This window comes from Schistocerca cancellata, chromosome 6, assembly GCF_023864275.1.
Source record: "Schistocerca cancellata isolate TAMUIC-IGC-003103 chromosome 6, iqSchCanc2.1, whole genome shotgun sequence".
Classification (NCBI taxonomy): Eukaryota; Metazoa; Arthropoda; class Insecta; order Orthoptera; family Acrididae; genus Schistocerca; species Schistocerca cancellata.
The window spans coordinates 152,469,596-152,492,622 of record NC_064631.1 but is presented as its reverse complement, the minus strand read 5'-3'; the positions used below and the strand labels follow the sequence as shown (position 1 = coordinate 152,492,622).

The window sequence follows — 23,027 nt, the reverse complement described above, 5'->3', positions numbered from 1 at the left end:
CAACTTGTTATTGGCCTGTACAACAATAAAATAAGTAACTCTGATCACATAATTTACTCCAATCCTTGCACTGTGTGAGGTAGCAATGTACTGTCTGCTGAATAATGTGGTCTTTCCAGCATTGATCATTCGCAACATTGCCAACGGAGAGGTATGGAGTGATTTGTCAGCTGAGGTTGCAACACATTATTTATCAGCTAATATTTATTGTGCACAGCTTACTGTACAGAGATGACCACCATCACACTTGAAAGGATGGAGACAACTGTCTACCTTGTGGATGCCAAATATATAGTTACTGAACATGTGCTATATCGTAATATCATACACTGTGCAACATCGGCCATGGTATAGCATTTATAGAAACTGGGTGGTAAAGATTGGGTCACTGGCTTTATTCTCATCTCCTACAATTATTTATAAATTAACATTTTGTGGTTTCTGGAACTTATTTATAGGACCTTGCAAACGCTGAAAGATCTCTGCATATGTCTAAACAGGAGCACTCTCTACTGAAGTAGGATGTTCAGTTCCACTTGTACTTTTGAGCATGCTTTCAGTCCAAAGTGCTAGATTTTGTCGATGATCCTACTCGTGTAACTGGTACTTTAATCTAAATTGCATATGTCATAGTTTGGTGGAGACACTGAGTATCTCAGATGCTGATGTCACATGGTTTCAATAAGATTCTGCAAAAACAATTGTCGTCATGGACAGAAACCCAAACATGAACAGTATATTCTTCCTACAGGCCACATTTTCAAGATATGAATGGATACAAAAGCACTTGTGAGTCAGATGAACATAAAGGATCCAGCAGTGTCTTTCAGGATACATTGGCCAGGATCCAACAAAAAGGCTACAGGGATTTGACCATGTTGCTAAAAACACAACAAGTAGGATGAAATGATGTTACTGCTAAAATCTACTTTTACTTCGACAGTATAGCCCAGCTGTACTGTATATCATCCTCTTGATCTTTTTCCAAGTTTTTTCTTATTTTCTTCTTTCTGGACTCCTCAGTGGCCAACTGATCCGCATGGCCTGCTTTATCATTGCAAACCTTGTCCATCCGTTCAAGTTCTCTGATGCAGTTTGCTCCATGATTAATTCCCATATGCTGTAGCATTTTCACCCTACAAATGTTGCCATCATTAAAAGCAATAATAGCATCACTGACCCCCCACTTTAGTGTCTTCATTCCAACAAAAAAATTTTTGGTGAGTGAGTCCATATAAGATTATTGAACAACTCACTGGGATTTTGAGTCCGCCCATGCAGACACTTCTTCAGCAATTCAGGATTTGCCACATCTCTGTAAATAGGTTTTATGATATCCATGACTGTTGCTGGGATGGAATTTTTATGGCTGTATGAACTGTTTGAGTACTGGGCTTTGCAGCAATTGCACCATGAATCAGGTCCAAGAGGGCAAAGGTGGTGTACTCGTTTTTCACCTGTTGACAGTCTATGGAAGAAAGTAGCCCACACTGCCTGCTTCATTTTTAACAAATCCTCAGTATTATTTCTTATGGCCATCCCATAATACTGCTGTAGTTGATCAATCATTTTGTCTGTCAGCCTGCCTCTTACAGTTTTACCATCAGAAAGTTTCTTGTCTCTCAAACTTTGTTTCAACTTCCTCAACCTGGTGTCCATCCTCTTCTGGACATGACCAACACTGTTAACCTTTATAAGACAGCAACTCACAGCCTTCTATATAAAAAAAAATTACCGATTTTATTAGATCTTGAAGTAATGCATGTAAATATTTTAACATTTTCAGCTGGTGCAGATTATATTTTAAAAAAATAAAATGTATATAATAGAGGGAAACATTCCACATGGGAAAAATATGTCTGCTTGTGTCTGTATATGTGCGGATGGATATGTGTGTGTGTGCGCGCGCGCGGTACATTCCTGTCCTTTTTTCCCCCAATGTAAATCTTTCCGCTCCCGGGATTGGAATGACTCGTTACCGTCTCCCTTAAAACCCACATCCTTTCGTCTTTCCCTCTCCTTCCCTCTTTCCTGATGAAGCAACCTTGGGTTGCGAAAGCTTGGAATTTGTGTGTGTGTTTTTTTACTGTGTCTATCAACCAGCACTTGACATCACAAATGACACATTACCAAGAACTGATAACACCTTGGATTGTCTGAAAGAAACAAAACATTTATATGCAGACTGACAGATTGGATATTGTCAGATCAGGTTGTCGAGGATGACCAGGAAGGAAACTGCTTTCATAATACCTGATGGTCTCTATGCCTTCAAAGATATGCTGTTTGGTCTGCACAACATTCTAGTCATCTCTGAATGAATAACAGGCTATATCCTTTGACATCTTAAAATGAAGAAATGTATTCCCTACCCAAATGTCATTGTTGTTTTGTAGAGCACCTAAGCTGCTTGATAACTAAAGTGAAGTGTGTCCACGACACAGGTCTCAACTAAATCTGAGAAACTGCCTCTGATGCCCAGGAAATAAAAATCAGGGGCATCAAGTTGACATAAATTGAGTCTGTCTTGACCCACAAAAAGTAAAAGCCACAACTAATTTTCTAACTATCTGGCACATTTAATGTGACAAGTTACTTCTGAAAGTACTCCTACTACATGAAATGAAATTATCGTACAGCATTATTGGCCCACCTAGGGCAAGTCTTTCTATATGATGCCACGTTGGCAATTTACGAACTGATAAAGATGAGATGAAATGATTAGGACAAAGCAAACGCAGTCCTCAAGTGATGACCATCTCCAACCTGGTCAAGAACTGAACCCTGTATTCTGCAATTTAGAAGCAGAGATACTAACCACTAGTAGACTACAAGCTGCAGACTTACTCCTACTACAGACACTTCATAAAAGATATCAGTTACAAGGCATGATCACTACAAAAACTACTGCAGGGATATGTTAAATTTTCACCAGATCTGGCACTTTTTGGGGAGAAATCTGACAAAGAACTACACATTTATACCAGTGGTTATGAGAATAGTGCAGTTTTGGTGCACGCTGAGGAAGGAGCTAAGAGAATGATTGTTTTTGCTTTCAAAATATTCTTCTACTCTGAGAAGAATTACTCTACAACAGAGAAAGTTTGCAGTTGTTTTATCAATCAATAATTATAAACCTATTTATAACAAACAATGGAAAACCTGTGATGAAATAACAACAATATGATAGCTTTACTGTATGATTAAATAATGATGGCGTCCTCTTGGATAAAATATTCCGGAGGTAAAATAGTCCCCCATTCGGATCTCCGGGCGGGGACTACTAAAGAGGACGTCGTTATCAGGAGAAAGGAAACTAGCGTTCTACGGATCGGAGTGTGGAATGTCAGATCCCTTAATCGGGCAGTAGGTTAGAAAATTTAAAAAGGGAAATGGATAGGTTAAAGTTAGATATAGTGGGAATTAGTGAAGTTCGGTGGCAGGAGGAACAAGACTTTTGGTCAGGTGAATACAGGGTTATAAATACAAAATCAAATAGGGGTAATGCAAGAGTAGGTTTAATAATGAATAAAAAAATAGGAGTACGGGTAAGCTACTACAAACAGCATAGTGAACGCATTATTGTGGCCAAGACAGACACGCAGCCCACGCCTACTACAGTAGTACAAGTTTATATGCCAACTAGCTCTGCAGATGACAAAGAAATTGATGAAATGTATGATGAGATAAAAGAAATTATTCAGGTAGTGAAGGGAGATGAAAATTTAATAGTCATGGGTGACTGGAATTCGGTAGCAGGAAAAGGGAGCGAAGGAAACGTAGTAGGTGAATATGGATTGGGGCTAAGAAATGAAAGAGGAAGCCTCCTAGTAGAATTTTGCGCAGAGCATAACTTAATCATTGCTAACACTTGGTTCAAGAATCATAAAAGAAGGCTGTATACATGGAAGAAGCCTGGAGATACTGAGAGGTTTCAGATAGATTATATAAAGGTAAGACAGAGATTTAGGAACCAGGTTTTAAATTGTAAGACATTTCCAGGGGCAGATGTGGACTCTGACTACAATCTATTGGTTATGAACTGTAGATTAAAACTGAAGAAACTGCAAAAAGGTGGGAATTTAAGGAGATGGGACCTGGATAAACTGGCTAAACCAGAGGTTGTACAGAGTTTCAGGGAGAGCGTAAGGGAACAAATGGCAGGAATGGGGGAAAGAAATACAGTAGAAGAAGAATGGGTAGCTTTGAGGGATGAAGTAGTGAAGGCAGCAGAGGATCAAGTAGGTAAAAAGACGAGGGCTAGTAGAAATCCTTGGGTAACAGAAGAAATATTGAATTTAATTGATGAGAGGAGAAAATATAAAAATGCAGTAAATGAAGCAGGCAAAAAGGAATACAAACGTCTCAAAAATGAAACCGACAGGAAGTGGAAAATGGCTAAGCAGGGATGGCTAGAGGACAAATGTATGGAAGTAGAGGCTTATCTCACTAGGGGTAAGATAGATACTGCCTACGGGAAAATTAAAGAGACCTTTGGAGAAAAGAGAACCACTTGCATGAATATCAAGAGCTCAGATGGAAACCCAGTTCTAAGCAAAGAAGGGTGGAAGGAGTATATAGAGGGTCCATACAAGGGCGATGTACTTGAAGACAATATTATGGAAATGGAAGAGGATGTAGATGAAGATTAAATGGGAGATATGATACTGCGTGAAGAGTTTGACAGAGCACTGAAAGACCTGAGTCGAAACAAGGACTCCGGAGTAGACAACATTCCATTAGAACTACTGACAGCCTTGGGAGAGCCAGTCCTGACAAAACTCTACCATCTGGTGAGCAAGGTGTATGAGACAGGCGAAATACCCTCAGACTTCAAGAATAATATAATAATTCCAATCCCAAAGAAAGCAGGTGTTGACAGATGTGAAAATTACTGAACTATCAGTTTAATAAGTCACAGCTGCAGAATACTAATGCAAATTCTTTACAGACGAATGGAAAAACTGATAGAAGCCGACCTCGGGGAAGATCAGTTTGGATTCCGTAGAAATGTTGGAACACGTGAGGCAATACTGACCCTAAGACTTATCTTAGAAGCTAGATTAAGGAAAGGCAAACTTACCTTTCTAGCATTTGTAGACCTAGAAAAAGCTTTTGACAATGTTGATTGGAATACTCTCTTTCAAATTCTGAAGGTGGCAGGGGTAAAATACAGGGAGCAAAAGGCTATTTAAAATTCGTACAGAAACCAGATGGCAGTTATAAGAGTCCAGGGGCATGTAAGGGAAGCAGTGGTTGGGAAGGGAGTAAGACAGGGTTGTGGCCTATCCCTGATGTTATTCAATCTGTGTATTGAGCAAGCAGTAAAGGAAACAGAAGAAAAATTCGGAGTTGGAATTAAAATCCATGGAGAAGAAATAAAAACTTTGAGGTTTGCAGATGACATTGTAATTCTGTCAGAGACAGCAAAGGACTTGGAAGAGCAGTTGAACGGAATGGACAGTGTCTTGAAAGGAGGGTATAAGATGAACATCAACAAAAGCAAAATGAGGATAATGGAATGTAGTCGAATTAAGTCGGGTGATGCTGAGGGAATTAGATTAGGAAATGAGAGACTTCAAGTAGTAAAGGAGTTTTGCTATTTGGGGAGCAAAATAACTGATGATGGTCGAAGTAGAGAGGATTTAAAATGTAGACTGGCAATGGCAAGGAAAGCGTTTCTGAATAAGAGAAATTTGTTAACATTGAGTATTGATTTAAGTGTCAGGAAGTCGTTTCTGATAGTATTTATATGGAGTGTAGCCATGTATGGTAGTGAAACGTGGACGATAAATAGTTTAGACAAGAAGAGAATAGAAGCTTTCGAAATGTGGTGTTACAGAAGAATGCTGAAGATTAGATGGGTAGATTACATAACTAATGAGGAGGTACTGAATAGAATTGGGGAGAAGAGGAGCTTGTGGCACAACTTGACTAGAAGAAGGGATTGATTGGTAGGACATGTTCTGAGACATCGAGGGATCACCAATTTAGTATTGGAGGGCAGCATGGAGGGTAAAAATCGTAGAGGGAGACCAAGAGATGAATAAACTAAGCGGATTCAGAAGGATGTAGGCTGCAGTAGGTACTGGGAAATGAAGTAGCTTGCACAGGATAGAGTAGCATGGAGAGCTGCATTTGTACGTACATACATAGAATATACCAACTGATTATAAAATCTCTTCAGTACATGTTTTAGAACCTCCAGGCATTTCAAGTGGGCTGTACTGCCTAGATTTCGATCTAATGTACAAACTCCTGAAAAATTATTTCTGAATGCTCCAAAAAATGAAAAGATATATAAAATGTGGTTTCAACTTGCTTGTGGGGATCCAAATGAGATACTGGTCACTGTGTGTTTATTTCTGTGAAGATCACAAATAAATATTCCCTTGTAGCATAATGGGTAGCGTGGTAGATTTCTAATGTTCACAAGATTGATCCTCATTCGGTGAATGCTTTTTTTCCCCTTTTTCCTTGTTATTGTCTTCTCAAGTTTACTTTATTCGTAATACAGTTATGTAGAAGGCTTTATTTCTATACCACATTACATTTTAATACCCATTTTTATTCATTAGCTTCATTTTACAATCAATCAATTTGAAATAAATCACAAGGATGGTGTTAAGAAACTGTATTTCATGCCTGATGTAGCTCTTATTCTGAAGAATTTGAGAAACCATTTAACAATATCCGACTACATTATTCTTCCCAAGCAAGTCACTGAAGACAATAGTGTCTTACTGAGCCTGCTGTAAAGCTGTATGATTTTGACAAAGAGAAAAATTGAACATTCCTTGGAACCTATGATAAAATGAAAGTTGGTCCTGCTTAAGCACTTTTAAATCACAGTGTTTCAGCAGCAGGTAAATATGCAGTAGAACTACAGGTAGCTTAACGTTCTGCTAGGTGTCAGCTGTATATTTTATAGACATAATTGCCAGGTGGTTTAAATTAATGACTTGGAGGAGCAGAGAAACTGCAATGTGTAAAGCCATTGAAGGCAAATACAATGAAGCTCCTCAGTTCATCATGACCGTTATTATGCTGTCTGAAAATTTGAAAACTGAGAAAAGAGGTACTTGGAAAACAGTAGTAGTTATGGCAACAACCACACCAATTAACAACCATAATCATCTCCTGAATGAAAAGGTTTCCACTGTAGTTTATTGTGCAATCTTTCTGAACTTGCTCTGGAAAATCTTTTCAGCATGGGTCGAGCAAATAACCCAGTTGCAGGTTCCCTCCATTTCAAGACAATTCTGTGACATACTGCTGCGTCACAGCACTTCTGTCCAAGTCACTACGCAATACAGTTTTCATGCCCCTTATTTGTTCTTGGAAAATGAAGGGACCATAAATGCGTCAACTTATAGAAGGTTTCCACTATCAGCCTTCACAAAATGCTTTCCACTATTACTGTAAAAGTCTTTTCCATCACTAAATTAACTGAACTGTTTGTAGAAAAACTACTGAAAAACACTAGCATCTTCAGTAAACACTCCTATAACACATGTATAGCTTCGTCTCACTCCCAGTATTTGATGTCACCAGATCTTCACCTAATAACACAGCATTTTCAATCACATTACCATATCTTGAAATTTAATGATTTTTAAGCTTCAATTACATAAAAAATGACAGATATTTTGTGAGAATGTTGACAGGAAATGCTATTTGATTGTTATAATCCTTCAGAATTACAATAATCTGGACTATATTTTTAACATAGGAAAATAACCTATTATTCCATAGTAGGGGGTTCACTTCCTGCTACCTTGGATGCTTGGCTTTATATTAGTTTTGATGAATACAACAGTCATTTTAAAATGGGACATTTTAATTTGGATCCTCTCATCCAACAGTAGTTTCCCTGGATTCTGAAGATTAAAATTTGCACTCAAACATATTCTGACGTCTTGCCACCATCTAAGACTTTTCCTTGATTAACAAACTACCTCCTCCATTTATTTCTCTACTTTTTCATACATTTTTTTCACTTTTGATCAATTATTTTCCAGCATTTTCCATTTCTTTATGTTCAGTTTTTTACTGTTTATATTCACTTCCTACTCCCTTCCTCTCTCTCTCTCTCTCTCTCTCTCTCTCTCTCTCTCTCTCTCTCTCTCTCTCTCTTTTTGTCTCTCCCCCCGCATCTCCTTTTTTTTCCGTACTCTTAGTTCTTGGTGCACAATTCACTTCAGTTCTCATTTCTCTTCTTTATCTCTCATTATGTTCTGCTATCATTTCTTTACCTAAGCTAGCACAATTCATACCAACATACCATTTTTGACCTCTCACTCTCAAACATCTTGCCCTTCATGTTTATCTCCCCTCATCCTCACAAGGGTCGCTCTCAACATGGGGTCTGAGTGACCTATGTCTCCTTCCCAACTTAGCCCTTTTTACTCACTGAAGAGGGAACTTACAGATTCTTCCCTTCTATATGCATCTATGAGCAATATGTAGAATTTCACCACCTGAAGATAAGTACTGACCAGTCACTACACCTCTAGGAGTTATTATGTTATGCATTTAATTCAATACTACAAACAGAAATTACTTCTTTTAATCTAATGAAGAGCCACAGGCAAGGAAACACCGTATGTGACAGCATGAGATCCCAGCTCTGTTTGGACTCACATACATTTCTCAGTGTTGTTTTTACCAGGGAAATGGTAGCACACAGAATTTTTACAAGTAGTTCTATTGCCTTTCACATTGACGGCAATGCTTTGCAAACAATAATTAAATTTTAAACAATAATTATCATAATTTCGTAAGCACTAGTAAATTTACTTTGTTTGTAACTTGACAAATGATGCTAATGAAATTTATTAAAATTACTTACACAAAGAGGTTCTGCACCATCTTCATCAGAATCCCTGAGTTCAACTCTACAGGCAATGTTTCTTGCCCTTGTAAAATTCTTCTGCATATCAAAATTCAGACTTCTAGGGTAAACGTACAGATGATTCACAAATGTTGTAAATGGATGAACATCCTTCTCGGAACTCCCCTCAAACTCTACTACTTCTAGAGTTGGTTCACTTGTTGGTGGGAGAGGAAATGGCTTAAGGGGAGCAAGTGTTGTTGTTAGAGTATCTGTTAACAACAAACATTTTGAAGTGAGGAGCAAAAAACTAAATATTCCAATGGAAACTAATTTGTAAAAACAAGGTGTTAGTAGCAATTGTTACAACTATTTTACACACTATAAACTACATAGTAAGGTTGGACACTACATGAAAACTTTACGAATTTTTTATGTGACAATTTTAAAACATGATATCCAATGAATAAAACAGTGTTTTTTTCTTTTTTAAAAGTATTTGCACTCACATGTTTTTAAGTGTTAATGATGGCCCATACCAAAATAATTCGTAAGTCACGCCAACACTATTAATGATGACAAATAAATTATTCTAAATAATCCTTAATGTTATGTGTAAACCCACAGCTACGGAATTTGTCAATATTCAAAAGTCCTGTCAAGGAACATACTCAGAAGATTCTTAATTAATAGTAACAATTATTACTCAAACAACAATGATTTGGAATAAAGATTATGACCTATCAATATTATGTGCTTCTGTACCTACATTATGTCCCTTTTAAGATTTCCTTACAAAGACCAATATATCAAAATGTTGAAAATATACCTGCCTCTCAATAATTTATTATGTACATAAAACTGTTGAATGAATTAAAGCAAGTGACTACTGTTAACCAGCAACTACAACTGAAAAGTAACCACATTTCATAACTAGGCACATACAAGGCATTAATTCATAAAACCCAGTAAGATGTTTAGCATGTTTAGCAACTTACTCTCAGGAATCTCTGTAATCTGCTCCACCTTTACAGTGATCCATCCAGGAATTACAGTGAGACGGCTCATTTTGTCTGGTCTACAATAGATAACACATTACATGTTGACAGTAAGTATAAAATACAGATATTTTCATAAGAATTTAATGGCATACTTACTTTCTATATTCTGCAAGCACTTTCAAAATTTCTTCATCTGTAAGTTTATTTCCTTCTTGTCTGTATACAGCTGGGAAGTCAGGGGTTGTGTCTAATTCGTTAGTATAAAGCCGAAATAGTGGTCGTGCTGCCCATGCAAAAGGCATTCTATAATTTCCTAACCTGTTAACAAAAATAACAATACTTATGGAAATAGTTAAGAGAATAGTTGGTGAATCACACAATCAGCCAGAAATACTTTTTAAATGTTTTATTTTATTGCCATAACAGGTTTCAGGATACCATGCCCATCTTCAGATGGTTAATACTTTTCGTTACAAAGATGTTTGATCAACAGCATTTTGTCTGCTCCACAATGTGTATCCCAGTATATGGTGATATGTTTTGTTGTGGTCCACGTGGTTTTGTAGCTCAATGTATATGTTCAACCCCATGGTAGCATAAACCAGTTATGGCACTGAAATAAAACATTTAAAAAGTATTTGGGGCTGGTTGTGTCATTCGCCAACTATCATTAATGGTCGCGGTGTTCACAAGATCCAATATGGATAAAATAACAGCAAAGAGAATTACAGTTTATTAGTATTTATAAGGAAATGGCGTTTTCTGACATTTAAAAATGGTGAGTGCACTGAACATTCATTAGAAACTGGTTCCAAAAGTCTGTTTGCACCAAAGTCATTGAGCAACACAATAAACTGCAGTTTTCTCAGTCCAGATGCGAACATCTATTATCACAAGTGAGAGCTGCAAGTCAAAATACTTCTGTTGTCAAAGATAATGGCACATCCGCATTCAGTTAACAGCTGCAAGTGATGAGGTAAGACAATATCTTATTAAATTAATGAAAAATGCTCCAGTCACTTAATTAGAATGTTATTAATTCCATACAACTGGTATCAGCCTTTATATTATACCATTGTGAAGTGTATATGAAACTAGCATTTACTGCTGTGGCATGGTGGCACTGATGCACCCTGCAGCAGACACCACCATGCAGTACCACAGCAACTTCTCATGACTTTGTGAAGGCATAAACCAGATGTGTGCACTTAATGAAGTTATAATTATGCGACTGGAGCATATTTTCAGTAACTGAACAAAAGCTGCAGAATCAGCATCATCCAAACATGGAAAAACTAACAAGAACATTTTTATAGTGCACTGCCCATGGAGTGCCACACAAGCAACAGACACCAATGGCCATACACTGAACAGATGCGGGAAATACTGAAATATTGTTACACAATTCAGTCAACATTAATCCTTTGAGGTGAACTATTACATAAGTATTCAGCTGTGTATACATATGTATAGTGACATAAAGATGCGTGTGATGCCTTCATTTAAATAGACAAAAAATGAATAAGCCAAGACGTCATCAAAAAATCTGATTTCATGTAAAAAAGGTTACCTTACACAACATAAAATGATGAGTGTAAGTTGGACAGCGTAAAAACTGGATGTAGAGCTCACCAGGATAACACACAGTACATACTGGACAGAACTGTAGAACATCTAATGGGGTTTTTATTCATGGAAGCTGAACTGATGACCTAAATTTCTTAAGTGTCACCTACAAGATGGAGCAAAGTCTCTGAATTTATTGTGACTAATAAACATAAATGTTAGTTGTTGGTTATAGAGTATTTCTGTTGATTTAACAGCTTAACTACATTCATATGTATAACCCTCCCAAAGGCAGTTATGTCCATTTTCCTTCTGTCTTTGTCCCAACATTCTCACATTGGCCTTGAACTTTCCTCTCAGGATTACACTGGTTCCTTCAAAGGAGTATATCTGCTTTGCCCAGTTACAGTCAGACTAGTAATTTTTGAAGTAGCTTCTATTTGATTAGTTAATGTCAACTGTCAATGGTACCTTTCAATTCCTATTTTGGTCAGCAAACAGAAAAGTAACTCTGCAGCTTGTTTCTGATTAAATTTATGTGGCCTATTCTTTGAACATTGTTTGATGGTATGCTCTAATAACTCATACAAAAACATTTCTAAAGCAGCTAGGTGAGCTAGTGAGAGTCTGAATTCATCACCACAGCTGAAATTATTAGTATCAGCTACAAGCTCAAAGACCTTTCATATTTTCCTCACATATAGGTTAGAGCACTAACAAAATAAAAATATTATTTTTAAAGGTTACCCTTAGCCACATTTTTCACAATGTTTAGTTGTTTGCAATTCACATGGCTTCTTGAATTGCATTTTTTCTCTACATATACTAATATATACTGCATATATACATATACTAATATATATCTCAAAAAACTATCAAATCTCCTGGTTTCCCACCTCCGGAAAGGCAACTCACTCACCCTTCACGACCTTTCCAGCAAACCTCAACCTCCTCTCATTGCACACAGACCCAGTCTCTCCCATCTACTCAATCTCCCACTTCCAGCTCCACTCCCCCCAAAACCTCAAAATTCTAATCAACACAATCTGGAACCACAACACCCTAATTCAGTTGTTAACCTTTGCTCCAAACCTCTCTCCCAATCCGAAACCTCTGTCCTATCCAAAGGCCTCACCTTCAGACCCACTCCCAGATTCAACCAAACAGCCCTCGTCAAAGATTTACTGTCCTACACTCGTACTCTCTCTGGTGGAAATATCACTTTGCCACGAAGAAAAATGATCCTAATCCTACTCCTAATGATCCAACTCCCCAAGACACTATCCAAATTGAACCCTGCCTGGAACAGTTCCATCCTCCGTCACAGTGGGACCCACCTCCTCTTCCTCAAAATCACCCTCTCCAAACCTTCCAGGAATTTCTCACTTCCAGCCTTGCCTCTCAATCCTTCTTAAAAAAACCTTAATCCTACTCCCAACATCACCACTGCTGAAACCCAGGCTATCCGTGATCTGAAGTCTGACCCATCCACCGTCATTCTTCCGGCAGACAAGGGTTCCACGACCGTGGTACTTTATCGTTGGGAGTATGTGGCAGAGGGACTGTGTCAGCTTTCAGACAACACTACATACAAAGTTTCCCAAGGTAATCCCATTCCTGATGTCCAGGCGGAGCTTCAAGGAATCCTCAGAACCTTAGGCTCCCTACAAAACCATTCACCTGACTCCATCAACCTCCTGACCCCACCGACACCCCGCACCCCTACCTTCTACCTACTTCCTAAAATTCACAAACCCAATCATCCCAGCCACCCCATTGTAGCTGGTTACCAAGCCCCCACATAACGTATCTCTGCCTACGTAGATCAACACCTTCAACCCATTACATGCAGTCTCCCATCCTTCATCAAAGACACCAACCACTTTCTCGAACGCCTGGAATCCTTACCCAATCTGTTACCCCCGGAAACCATCCTTGTAACCATTGATGCCACTTCCTTATACACAAATATTCCGCACGTCCAAGGCCTCGCTGTGATGGAGCACTTCATTTCACGCCAATCACCTGCCACCCTACCTAAAACCTCTTTCCTCATTACCTTAGCCAGCTTCATCCTGACTCACAACTTCTTCACTTTCGAAGGCCAGACATACCAACAATTAAAGGGAACAGTCATGGGTACCAGGATGGCCCCCTCGTACGCCAACCTATTTATGGGTCGCTTAGAGGAAGCCTTCTTGGTTAACCAGGCCTGCCAACCCAAAGTTTGGGTTGATCTGGACTCACAGTGAAGAAGAACTCCAGAATTTCCTCTCCAACCTCAACTCCTTTGGTTCCATCAGATTCAACTGGTCCTACTCCAAATCCATGCCACTTTCCTTGACATTGACCTCCATCTGTCAATGGCCAGCTTCACACATCCATCCACATCAAACCCACCAACAAGCAAACCTCCATTATGACAGCTGCCACCCATTCCACATCAAACGATCCTTTCCCTACAGCCTAGGTCTTCGTGGCAAACGAATCTGCTCCAGTCCGGGATCCCTGAACCATTACACCAACAACCTGAAAACAGCTTTCGCATCCTGCAACTACCCTCCCAACCTGGTACAGAAGCAAATTACCAGAGCCACTTCCTCATCCCCTCAAACCCAGAACCTCTCACAGAAGAAGCCCAAAAGTGCCCACTTGTGACAGGATACTTTCCGGGACTGGATCAGACTCTGAATGTGGCTCTCCAGCAGGGATATGACTTCCTCAAATCCTGCCCTCAAATGAGATCCATCCTTCATGAAATCGTCCCCACTCCACCAAGAGTGTCTTTCCGCCGTCCACCTAAAGTTTGTAACCTCTTGGTTCATCCCTATGAAATCCCCGAACCACCTTCCCTACCCTCTGGCTCCTACCCTTGTAACCGCCCCCGGTGTAAAACCTGTCCCATGCACCCTCCCACCACCACCTACTCCAGTTCTGTAACCCAGAAGGCGTACACGATCAAAGGCAGAGCCACGTGTGAAAGCACCCACGTGATTTACCAACTGACCTGCCTACACTGTGAAGCTTTCTATGTGGGAATGACCAGCAACAAACTGTCCATTCGCATGAATGGACACAGGCAGACAGTGTTTGTTGGTAATGAGGATCACCTTGTGGCTAAACATGCCTTGGTGCACGGCCAGCACATCTTGGCACAGTGTTGCACCGTCCGGGATATCTGGATACTTCCCACTAACACCAACCTGTCAGAACTCCGGAAATGGGAACTTGCCCTTCAGTATATCCTCTCTTCTCGTTATCCGCCAGACCTCAACCTCCGCTAATTTCAAGTTGCCGCCGCTCGTTCAACAACATCTTTGCCTCTGTACTTCCGCCTTGACTGACATCTCTACCCAAACTCTTTGCCTTTACAAATGTCTGCTTGTGTCTGTGTATGTGCGGATGGATATGTGTGTGTACGAATGTATACCTGTCCTTTTTTCCCCCTAAGTTAAGTCTTTCCGCTCCCGGGATTGGAATGACTCCTTACCCTCTCCCTTAAAACCCACATCCTTTTGTCTTTCCCTCTCCTTCCCTCTTTCCTGATGAAGCAACCGTTGGTTGCGAACGCTTGAATTGTGTGTGTAATTTTGTGTTTGTTTGTGTGTCTATCAACATGCCAGCGCTTTCGTTTGGTAAGTTACATCATCTTTGTTTTTACATATACTTTATTACATGTACAGTTAAGGCCAGGTTAACCCACGTGGAGGCCTTGAGGCAGAAAAAACTTGTGGCCCTTCTGTGAAATCGCAGTAGAAAAATTAAGGGAATGCACGCAGTTCTCTGACATCCACCATACAAACTCACTTTTGGCAGTTTCTTCAGCTGCTTCTCTGTATGTTTTCTTTTGCTCGCACCACTGCCAAACTTTCTCACACAACGGGATTCCATTTCTAGTCCCAAATCCCAGAAATGAAACTCGAATATGAGTTACACACTAACTGTTTAGAATAAGCAATGTAACTCCACTTAGTAACTAGAGCCCATCTGCAAATATACAATACACTACAATCCTCTAAACAATACTGTCACATGAATTAACAGTTCAACTCTATAACAACAGACAAGCAATAAAAGTAATTTAAAAAAGGAAGGGGGTGAGGGGTAAGTGTTCCTCACACAGCACAAATGTGTTTGAAGTTCTACAAATTCTACCCGACTTCACGCATACAGAGTTTATAAACAATACTTGTAGACATAAAAGGAACATAACCTATTGTGCATCTATGCTGTGACTTAATTTGTCTGCTGGATTGGGACTGAGTATTTTATAATTACATGAAACTATAAGACATTTATATTCAACAAGAACATGCATATCATGATTCTCACACACTATATTCAATCTCCTTTTTTAATTAATTAAATCAAATTAATGCTATGATACCACCTGAACAAGCTGTATTCAGAACTTATAGAAGCTGCTGTGAACAAGTGTTCTCCTTGACTACCGTATTTACTCGAATCTAAGCCGCACTTTTTTTCCGGTTTTTGTAATCCAAAAAACCGCCTGCGGCTTAGAATCGAGTGCAAAATAAGCAGAAGTTCTGAAAAATGTTAGTAGGTGCCGCCACAACTAACTTCTGCCGCCGAATATATGTAGCGCTACATAGGCATGCTTTGCAGGCACAAAGATAAATACTGGCGTCAAAACCTCTGCGTCAGTAAATAAATTAAAAAAAAAAAAAAGGTGGAAGACGAGCTTTTTTCTCCGCCTCAAGTTTCGACCACTGCATTTTCACACATTATCCAACGAAGTAAATACAAATTCCGTATTGTTCATCTTCGAATGTAGCAGCATTTCAATTTACTACGAAAATCCGACTGGCAAGACTATTCGGGATGTTTGTCAATATGGCCAACTCTACATTCTGAATTTTTTCCTACCTGTGATAAGAGATGGTTTCTAATAGGAACTTTTATGAATTGTCAATCACATGCAGTATTCTCTTCACCATAAGAATAATACGAATATACACATTTTGCCATGTATTGTTTCGTGTTTGCTGCTATCTCATTTAAATACTGTCTGCCTAATAAACTACGAAACTAGAGTGAGACAACAGCAAACGCGGAAGAATATACGTATCGTGTCATGTTTATATTCGTATTATTCTTATGCCTAATAGTGATACAGTCAGAAATGAAGCACGGCAATTGACTAGATTTTTAAATCTAAGATGGCTCTAATTTCTGTGCAGAATGTAATGTACTGAAGAGGCATCTGCAAAGATTTTCAAACGGAGAAAAATTTTCCCTAAACTCTCGTTCAGACCATCTTCTATCATACATAGTCTATTACTAGGTTCTTGTTGATCATTATCAAAGAAAGCAGCAGTGTGAGTAACAACAAATAGCAGTCTCTTGCCATTGTTTCGCTAATAAGACTACTCTTCTCAATCTTTTTTTTTTTTCTCTCTCTGTCTCTCTCATTGTAAGCAGCGGTAGCGCGCACAAAAGCAAGCCATGCCGCGAGCGGCGACAGGCCGTAAACACTCATTATCAGAATGCGACAAACAATGCATGACACAGTACAGTAATGCATTTTCAGCCTAGAGTGACGTAAACACCTATAACAAAGAGAACGGCACTTATCAGATCAAAGAAAAATAAGCAATCAAATCAAACCAGACGAAGCACGTGAAAAAGGAAGGGCACCCGTGTAAATACGGACGGAGCGCCTGACGCATAGCAATGGCTACCTGGTAAAGCTTAACTGCTAAGCTTACGACTCGAACCAAACTACTGCAGCTGTGTCGTCATTCATTCAACCTAAATTGTGTCTCATATTACAATGGACCAACTTTGTTTCGATCTGGAGGTGCGGCCTAAAACTTTTCTCCCCCCTTGAATTTCGAGTCTCAAATTTCAGGTGCGGCTTAGATTCGGGAAAATTTTTTTTCCTTGATTTCGAGTCTCATTTTTCAGGTGTGGCTTAGATTCAAGTGCGGCTTAGATTCGAGTAAATACGGTACTCACACAGAATCTGGATACCAAAAGAAACTTAAAACTGGAGTAGTGTTCATTGACCTGTCAGCAGCTTATGACACAGTGTGGCACGAGGGCCTATTACTTAAATTTTTGAGAGCAATACCTTAGAAAACTCTTGGCAACCTCTTAAGTAACATGTTAAGCAATAGGCAGTTTAAGGTACATCAAGGAGAAGAGAAAAGCAGATGGCGTGTACCCAATGACGGATTACATCAGGGCTCTGTTCTTGCTCCAGTGTTATTCAACCTCTACACAGCTGACCTGCCAAATTTGACCTGCCGAAAATTTCAATATGCAGATGACCTGGCAATTTCATATCAAAGTGAAGACCTTTCTGAATGTGAAGAACACCTAACAAACAGCCTTACAAAACTTTGAGTATTTTGAGACATGGCAAATGAGAAAAAATGTTTCTAAAACCGAGGTAAGCCAGTTCCACCTCTCTAATCGCCTTTCATCAGCAAAGATCAGTCCACAGTTCGGCCCTCTTGGCACAGTCAGATAGAACGTTAGCCCAAAATACCTGGTAGTCACTCTGGACAGAACTTTAACATACAAAAAACACCTTTCCAACCTGGCCAAGAAGATACAAACTTGAGTGAACCTTGTGAGAAAGCTGGCAGGCAGTATATGGGGAGCAATCACATCAGTCCTCCGAGGAGCATCCCTTGCACTGGTATACAAAGCAGCACAACAGTGCACCTGTTTGGCTCCGAAGTGCCCACGTAGTGAAAGTAAATGTCCAACTGAACTCAGTTATGAGAGTAATTAGTGGTACAGTCCGGTCTACACCTACTTGCTGGCTACCAGTGCTCTCAAACATCTGCCCAACAGACCTCTGTCAAAAGGCTGCTCTTTACAACCTCTGTCAGCAAGTTTCTGAAAACAACTTGATCCCTCTTCATGACGATTTGCTACCACTGCCCAGGAAATGCCTCAAATCTAGAAGACCAGCATATGAAATGGGAGTCCAAATTCTATCCACAGGATTCGACCAGGACGCAGAGTGGAAACATGAGTGGCAAACTACAACAACCCGAAACCACGAACTTGTAGACAATCCAACAGTTCCAGTTCCAGGCTTCCAACAACGAAGGGAGGTGTGTGTGCAGTTAAACAGATATCGGACTGAAGAGGGTAGGTGCAAATACAACATGCACAAGAGGGGCTTTTCGAGTGACAGTGTGTGTGACTGTGGTGCCACCCAAACAATGAGCCACATTGTGAATGAATGTCCAATCAGACGCTTGCCTGGTGGCATTGAGAAGCTCCATCAAGCATCCCACGAGGCACTCCACTGGATCGAATCCATCAACATCTGAGTGTAGACTGAGCCGTTTTAAAACTTGTGTACTGTATATAATTTCACATGTTCATTTTTATATGCATTTCTTTGTTTTGCTAAATGTGTATTACTGTAAATGATGCATATGATAATAATAATAAACTGATTTAAGCTAATTTATTAAGACGGCAGATGTAACAAACTAAGAAACTTGTTTCATATTTTTTGTCATATTTTATCTTATGGTAGTGATTGTATCTGGTATGATTCTTTTTAGACAACCAGTTGAGATTTTGACAGTCTACCTGGAGGCCTGGGTCTACAGCCCTTTCACTGCACCTCATAAACAAAAATTGTTTGCAGATAGTTTATTTGGTCTACTGTCAATCTGAGAAAGAAAGTGCTTTACAAGGTAACAATGATTACCATGATGTCTGTTTCTTTCTCCAGGAGTACTCAACTGACACAGTGAGTGTCTATTTTTACAGTAGGGTTTCCATGGGACATTTGAAGAGGAACCTCTCAACACTAGATATGCTATGTCAATGACATCTCTGTCATTTAGTAACATGGGTAAAAGAACAAATACATGTTTTACCATCACCTAAATAATGTCCACCTCAAAATCTCTTACAGCACAGTATAGGGTGATAGTCGTAACACAGTATTCCTGGCTATGTTCATATACAGACGATCATGAGAAACATTATGAGTCAGTTATTTTACAAGACCAACACACAGAGTCAGATCCCTACATGCAGATTTGAATGACTGTACTTCAAGCAGAGGATACAAGAAGAATTCTGCTAGCATCAAGTGATGCATGACCTAAACTGAGGATGAATGAATGAGTAGCATTTTGGTGATTAATAGGGCCACAGGAGAAAGTGATCAAAAGCAAGACATGAGATGATAAAACGTCATAAATACAACTGGTTCACATTGAAAATGTGTCTAATGGCATCAGAAAATTACCACAAAAGAAAGAAAATACTGCTGCTGCTAGATGAATAATTTGCTTGGTAACTTGAGGCTCAACTGGTAGCAGAAGCCTGATGGTAAGCATGCAAAAAAATCAGTCAATACAGTTCAGAAACACACCAATGAGCCTGGAGCAATATACATACCTCTGACAATCTAGCAATTTAGGTGGGGGGGGGGGGGGTTTATAAAAAACATTCAGTGGTGAAATGCATTAGAATTTATAAACACCTTTTTACGAGGAAAAAAAAAAAAATACAATAGGCTACTGAGGCCATGAATGTCCAAATAATGTTAATTCTGAATAACATGATTAGCCACCAGTTTTCAGTACAAATCACATTAGTGATCAATCTGAAAAAATGTACATGACTTACGTTACTTTTCTTCTAAATGGAAAATCTGTGACAGAATGTTAACAATAATGAGACAGAATTTTATTGTTGTTTTCAGTCATACAGTTGTAGTCCTGCTACACACTGAAATCCTCAAGCCATATTACCACAGCACACAACCTGAGGAGCTAAAAGTAAATGCTGTAGTTTATTGTTAAAGTGGGGTATTTTGCAGTAATTATTTTCTGCGTTTGGGGGACAATGATGCAACAATCGCCACATAATAGAGGCTTTGAGCAGCACACACACACATTTCAACTACATTTAAAAGTAAACTAAGCTATCCGACAAAGTCCTTCCTCTCTCTCACACACACACACACACACACACACACACACACACACACACACACACACACACACAGAGCCACTGTCGACGCCAGGCCTCAGCACCAAAGCTGCATTTTTAGTTTGTTAGATGCAATATTTGCTCCTCCAGAAACCACAAAAACATAAATGAGCATATGGCACATGTTACTGTCACTTCGATACTTTTCAAGGAATGCAAAGAAACTTACACTGAGGTGACAAAGGTCATGGTAAACCTCCTACTATCTTTATGGTCTCCTTTTGTCCAGCATAGTGCAGCAGCTTGACGTGAGATGGACTCAACAAGCCATTGGAAGCCCCTGCAGAAATATTGAGCCATGTTGCCTCTATTGTCATCCATAATTGCAAAAGTGTTGCCAGTATAGGATTTTGTGTACTAACTGACCTCTCGATCATGTCCCGTAAATATTCGATGGGATTCGTGGTGGGCAATCTGGATGGAAAAATCATTTGCTTGAATTGTCAAGAATGTTCTTCAAACCACATGCGAACAACTGTGGCCCACTGATACAGTGCACTGTCATCCATAAAAATTTGGTTGTTGTTTGGGAACATGAAGTCCATGATTGGCTGCAAATAGTCTCCAAGTAGCCGAACATAATCAATTCCACTGAATTATTGGTTCAGTTGCACCAAATTGGGTTCAGTTGGACCAAAGGATTCCGCATAAACATAGCCCACACCATTATGGAGCCCCAACCAGCTTGTGTGCAAGCCTGCTGACAAGCTGGGTCCATAGCTTCGTTGGGTCTGCATCAAACTGGAACCTTACCATCAGCTCTTACAAACTGAAATCAGGACTCACTTGACATAGCCACAGTTTTCACATCATCTTGAGTCCAACTGATACAGTCATGAGCCCAGGCGATGTCACGCTGTTAGCAAAGGCAGTAGCATCAGTCATCAGCTGGCGTAACCCATAATTTCGTCGCACTGCCCTCATGGATACGTTCATTAGGCATTCCACATTGATTTTTGTGGTTATTTCATGCAGTGTTGTTGTCTGTTAGCACTGTCAACTCTAGGCAGTCGTTGTTGTTGTTTGTAGGAAGAGACCAAACAGCGAGGTCATTGGTCTCGTCGGATCAGGGAAGGATGGGGAAGGAAGTCAGCCGTGCCCTTTCAGAGGAACCATCCTGGCATTTGCCTGCAGCGATTTAGGGAAATCACGGAAAACCTAAATCAGGATGGCCAGACACGGGATTGAACCGTCGTCCTCCCGAATGCAAGTCCAGTGTGCTACCCACTGTCTAGGCAGTCGTTAAGGGAAGATCGTTGGCCACCGAGTTGTCCATGATGAGAGGCAAGACGTGAAATTTGGTATTCTCCGCACACTTCCGACACTGTGGATCTCAGAATGTTGAATTCCCTAATGATTTGAGAAAAGGAGTGTCCCGTGCATCTAGATCCAACTAGCACTCCACGTTCAAAGCCTGTTAATTCCCATTGTGTGGCCATCGTCGTGTCAGAAATCTTTTCACCTGAATCACCTGAGTACAAATGACAGCTCCGTCAATGCAATGCCCTTTGTACACCTCATGTACGCTACACTACTGCCATCTGCAGAGCACTGTTCCATGACTTTGTCACCTCAGTACATACACAGTGTATGAAAATTGTCATTTTAAGTCAAGAAAGAGAGGGAATAACAAAGGAGAACATTTAAAAAATATATTTAGAAACTTTTATATTCTTTAAAAAACACTTCAGGTGGCCTTATGACTTAATTTTTAGCTTTTTAATAATAATGTGATCTTTTGCTTTCACGTGAATATGTTTTCAAAGATGTATATAACACATTTTTGGGTGTAGAGATTAAATAATAACATAAGCAAAAATAACTGTTTCACAAAACAACAACAAACCTCTGACTACATGTTTTTACTTGTTTATGAATTTTAAGCCCAAGACGAGGATCCTTTGTACTCCTTATATAAGGTTCCGTTGTTTGACATATACCTCCCTGAAGTATTTTGTCGATCCTCACAACCAAGTAAATTTCAGAGTGAGGGTTGTTGACACTAAATATAGCCTGCAGGAAAGAAAAGAAGGAATCATTACACAGGGATGAATATTTAGCACAATGCCTAATACTTATGAAACAGAAAATTATTTATAGCCAGTAACTCATTACATATTCATTTGTAAAAACTTTAACAAAAACAAAGTCTTTGCTAGAAGCTCTACTTGTTGTAGGGTGATTATTGTTACACTCAGCATAAAATTATTTCCAAATAATGTTCTTTTCTAGCTCACAAATGAATCAACACACAAAGTCCATAACCTACCTGCCTTGGATACTTTATCCATTCATTTGGTATTTGCTGAAACTCCGGCGCCAACAAATTATCTCCAGCACACTCCCTGCCATTAGTCATTTGGTAGGAAGGAGGAAGCATGTGTCGTACTTGAGGATGATTGACATCAAAATGAAAATTTTCAGTAAGCTTCCTTGTCTGTCCTTGTTTTGTGTCAAACAAAGCTAAAGTTGTTAAATACGGTTCCACCTGTAGAGAACATCATCAAAGTTGTTTTATTGTGTTTAAGTCACTTCTCTTCACCATATCTGCGCAAGAAATTCTTTCAAAACCATTGGTTTTAAATCACAAAATAACTTGTGCTTTCTGAATGGTTTGAATTTCTCAT

General features: G+C 39.5%; 1 protein-coding gene across 1 annotated transcript in view; it reads right to left on the bottom strand.

Annotated features, from left to right (window-relative positions):
* Positions 1 to 23,027, bottom strand: part of LOC126191417 (dedicator of cytokinesis protein 9) — a 374,795-nt gene that overhangs the window by 221,902 nt on the left and 129,866 nt on the right. The window contains exons 10-14 of the mRNA XM_049932289.1: positions 22,670 to 22,888; positions 22,247 to 22,413; positions 9,991 to 10,152; positions 9,832 to 9,911; positions 8,852 to 9,105 (exon numbers count right to left, since the gene is read on the bottom strand). Of these exons, the coding sequence (XP_049788246.1) occupies positions 8,852 to 9,105; positions 9,832 to 9,911; positions 9,991 to 10,152; positions 22,247 to 22,413; positions 22,670 to 22,888 (882 nt within the window). The remainder of the gene's footprint in view (positions 1 to 8,851; positions 9,106 to 9,831; positions 9,912 to 9,990; positions 10,153 to 22,246; positions 22,414 to 22,669; positions 22,889 to 23,027) is intronic.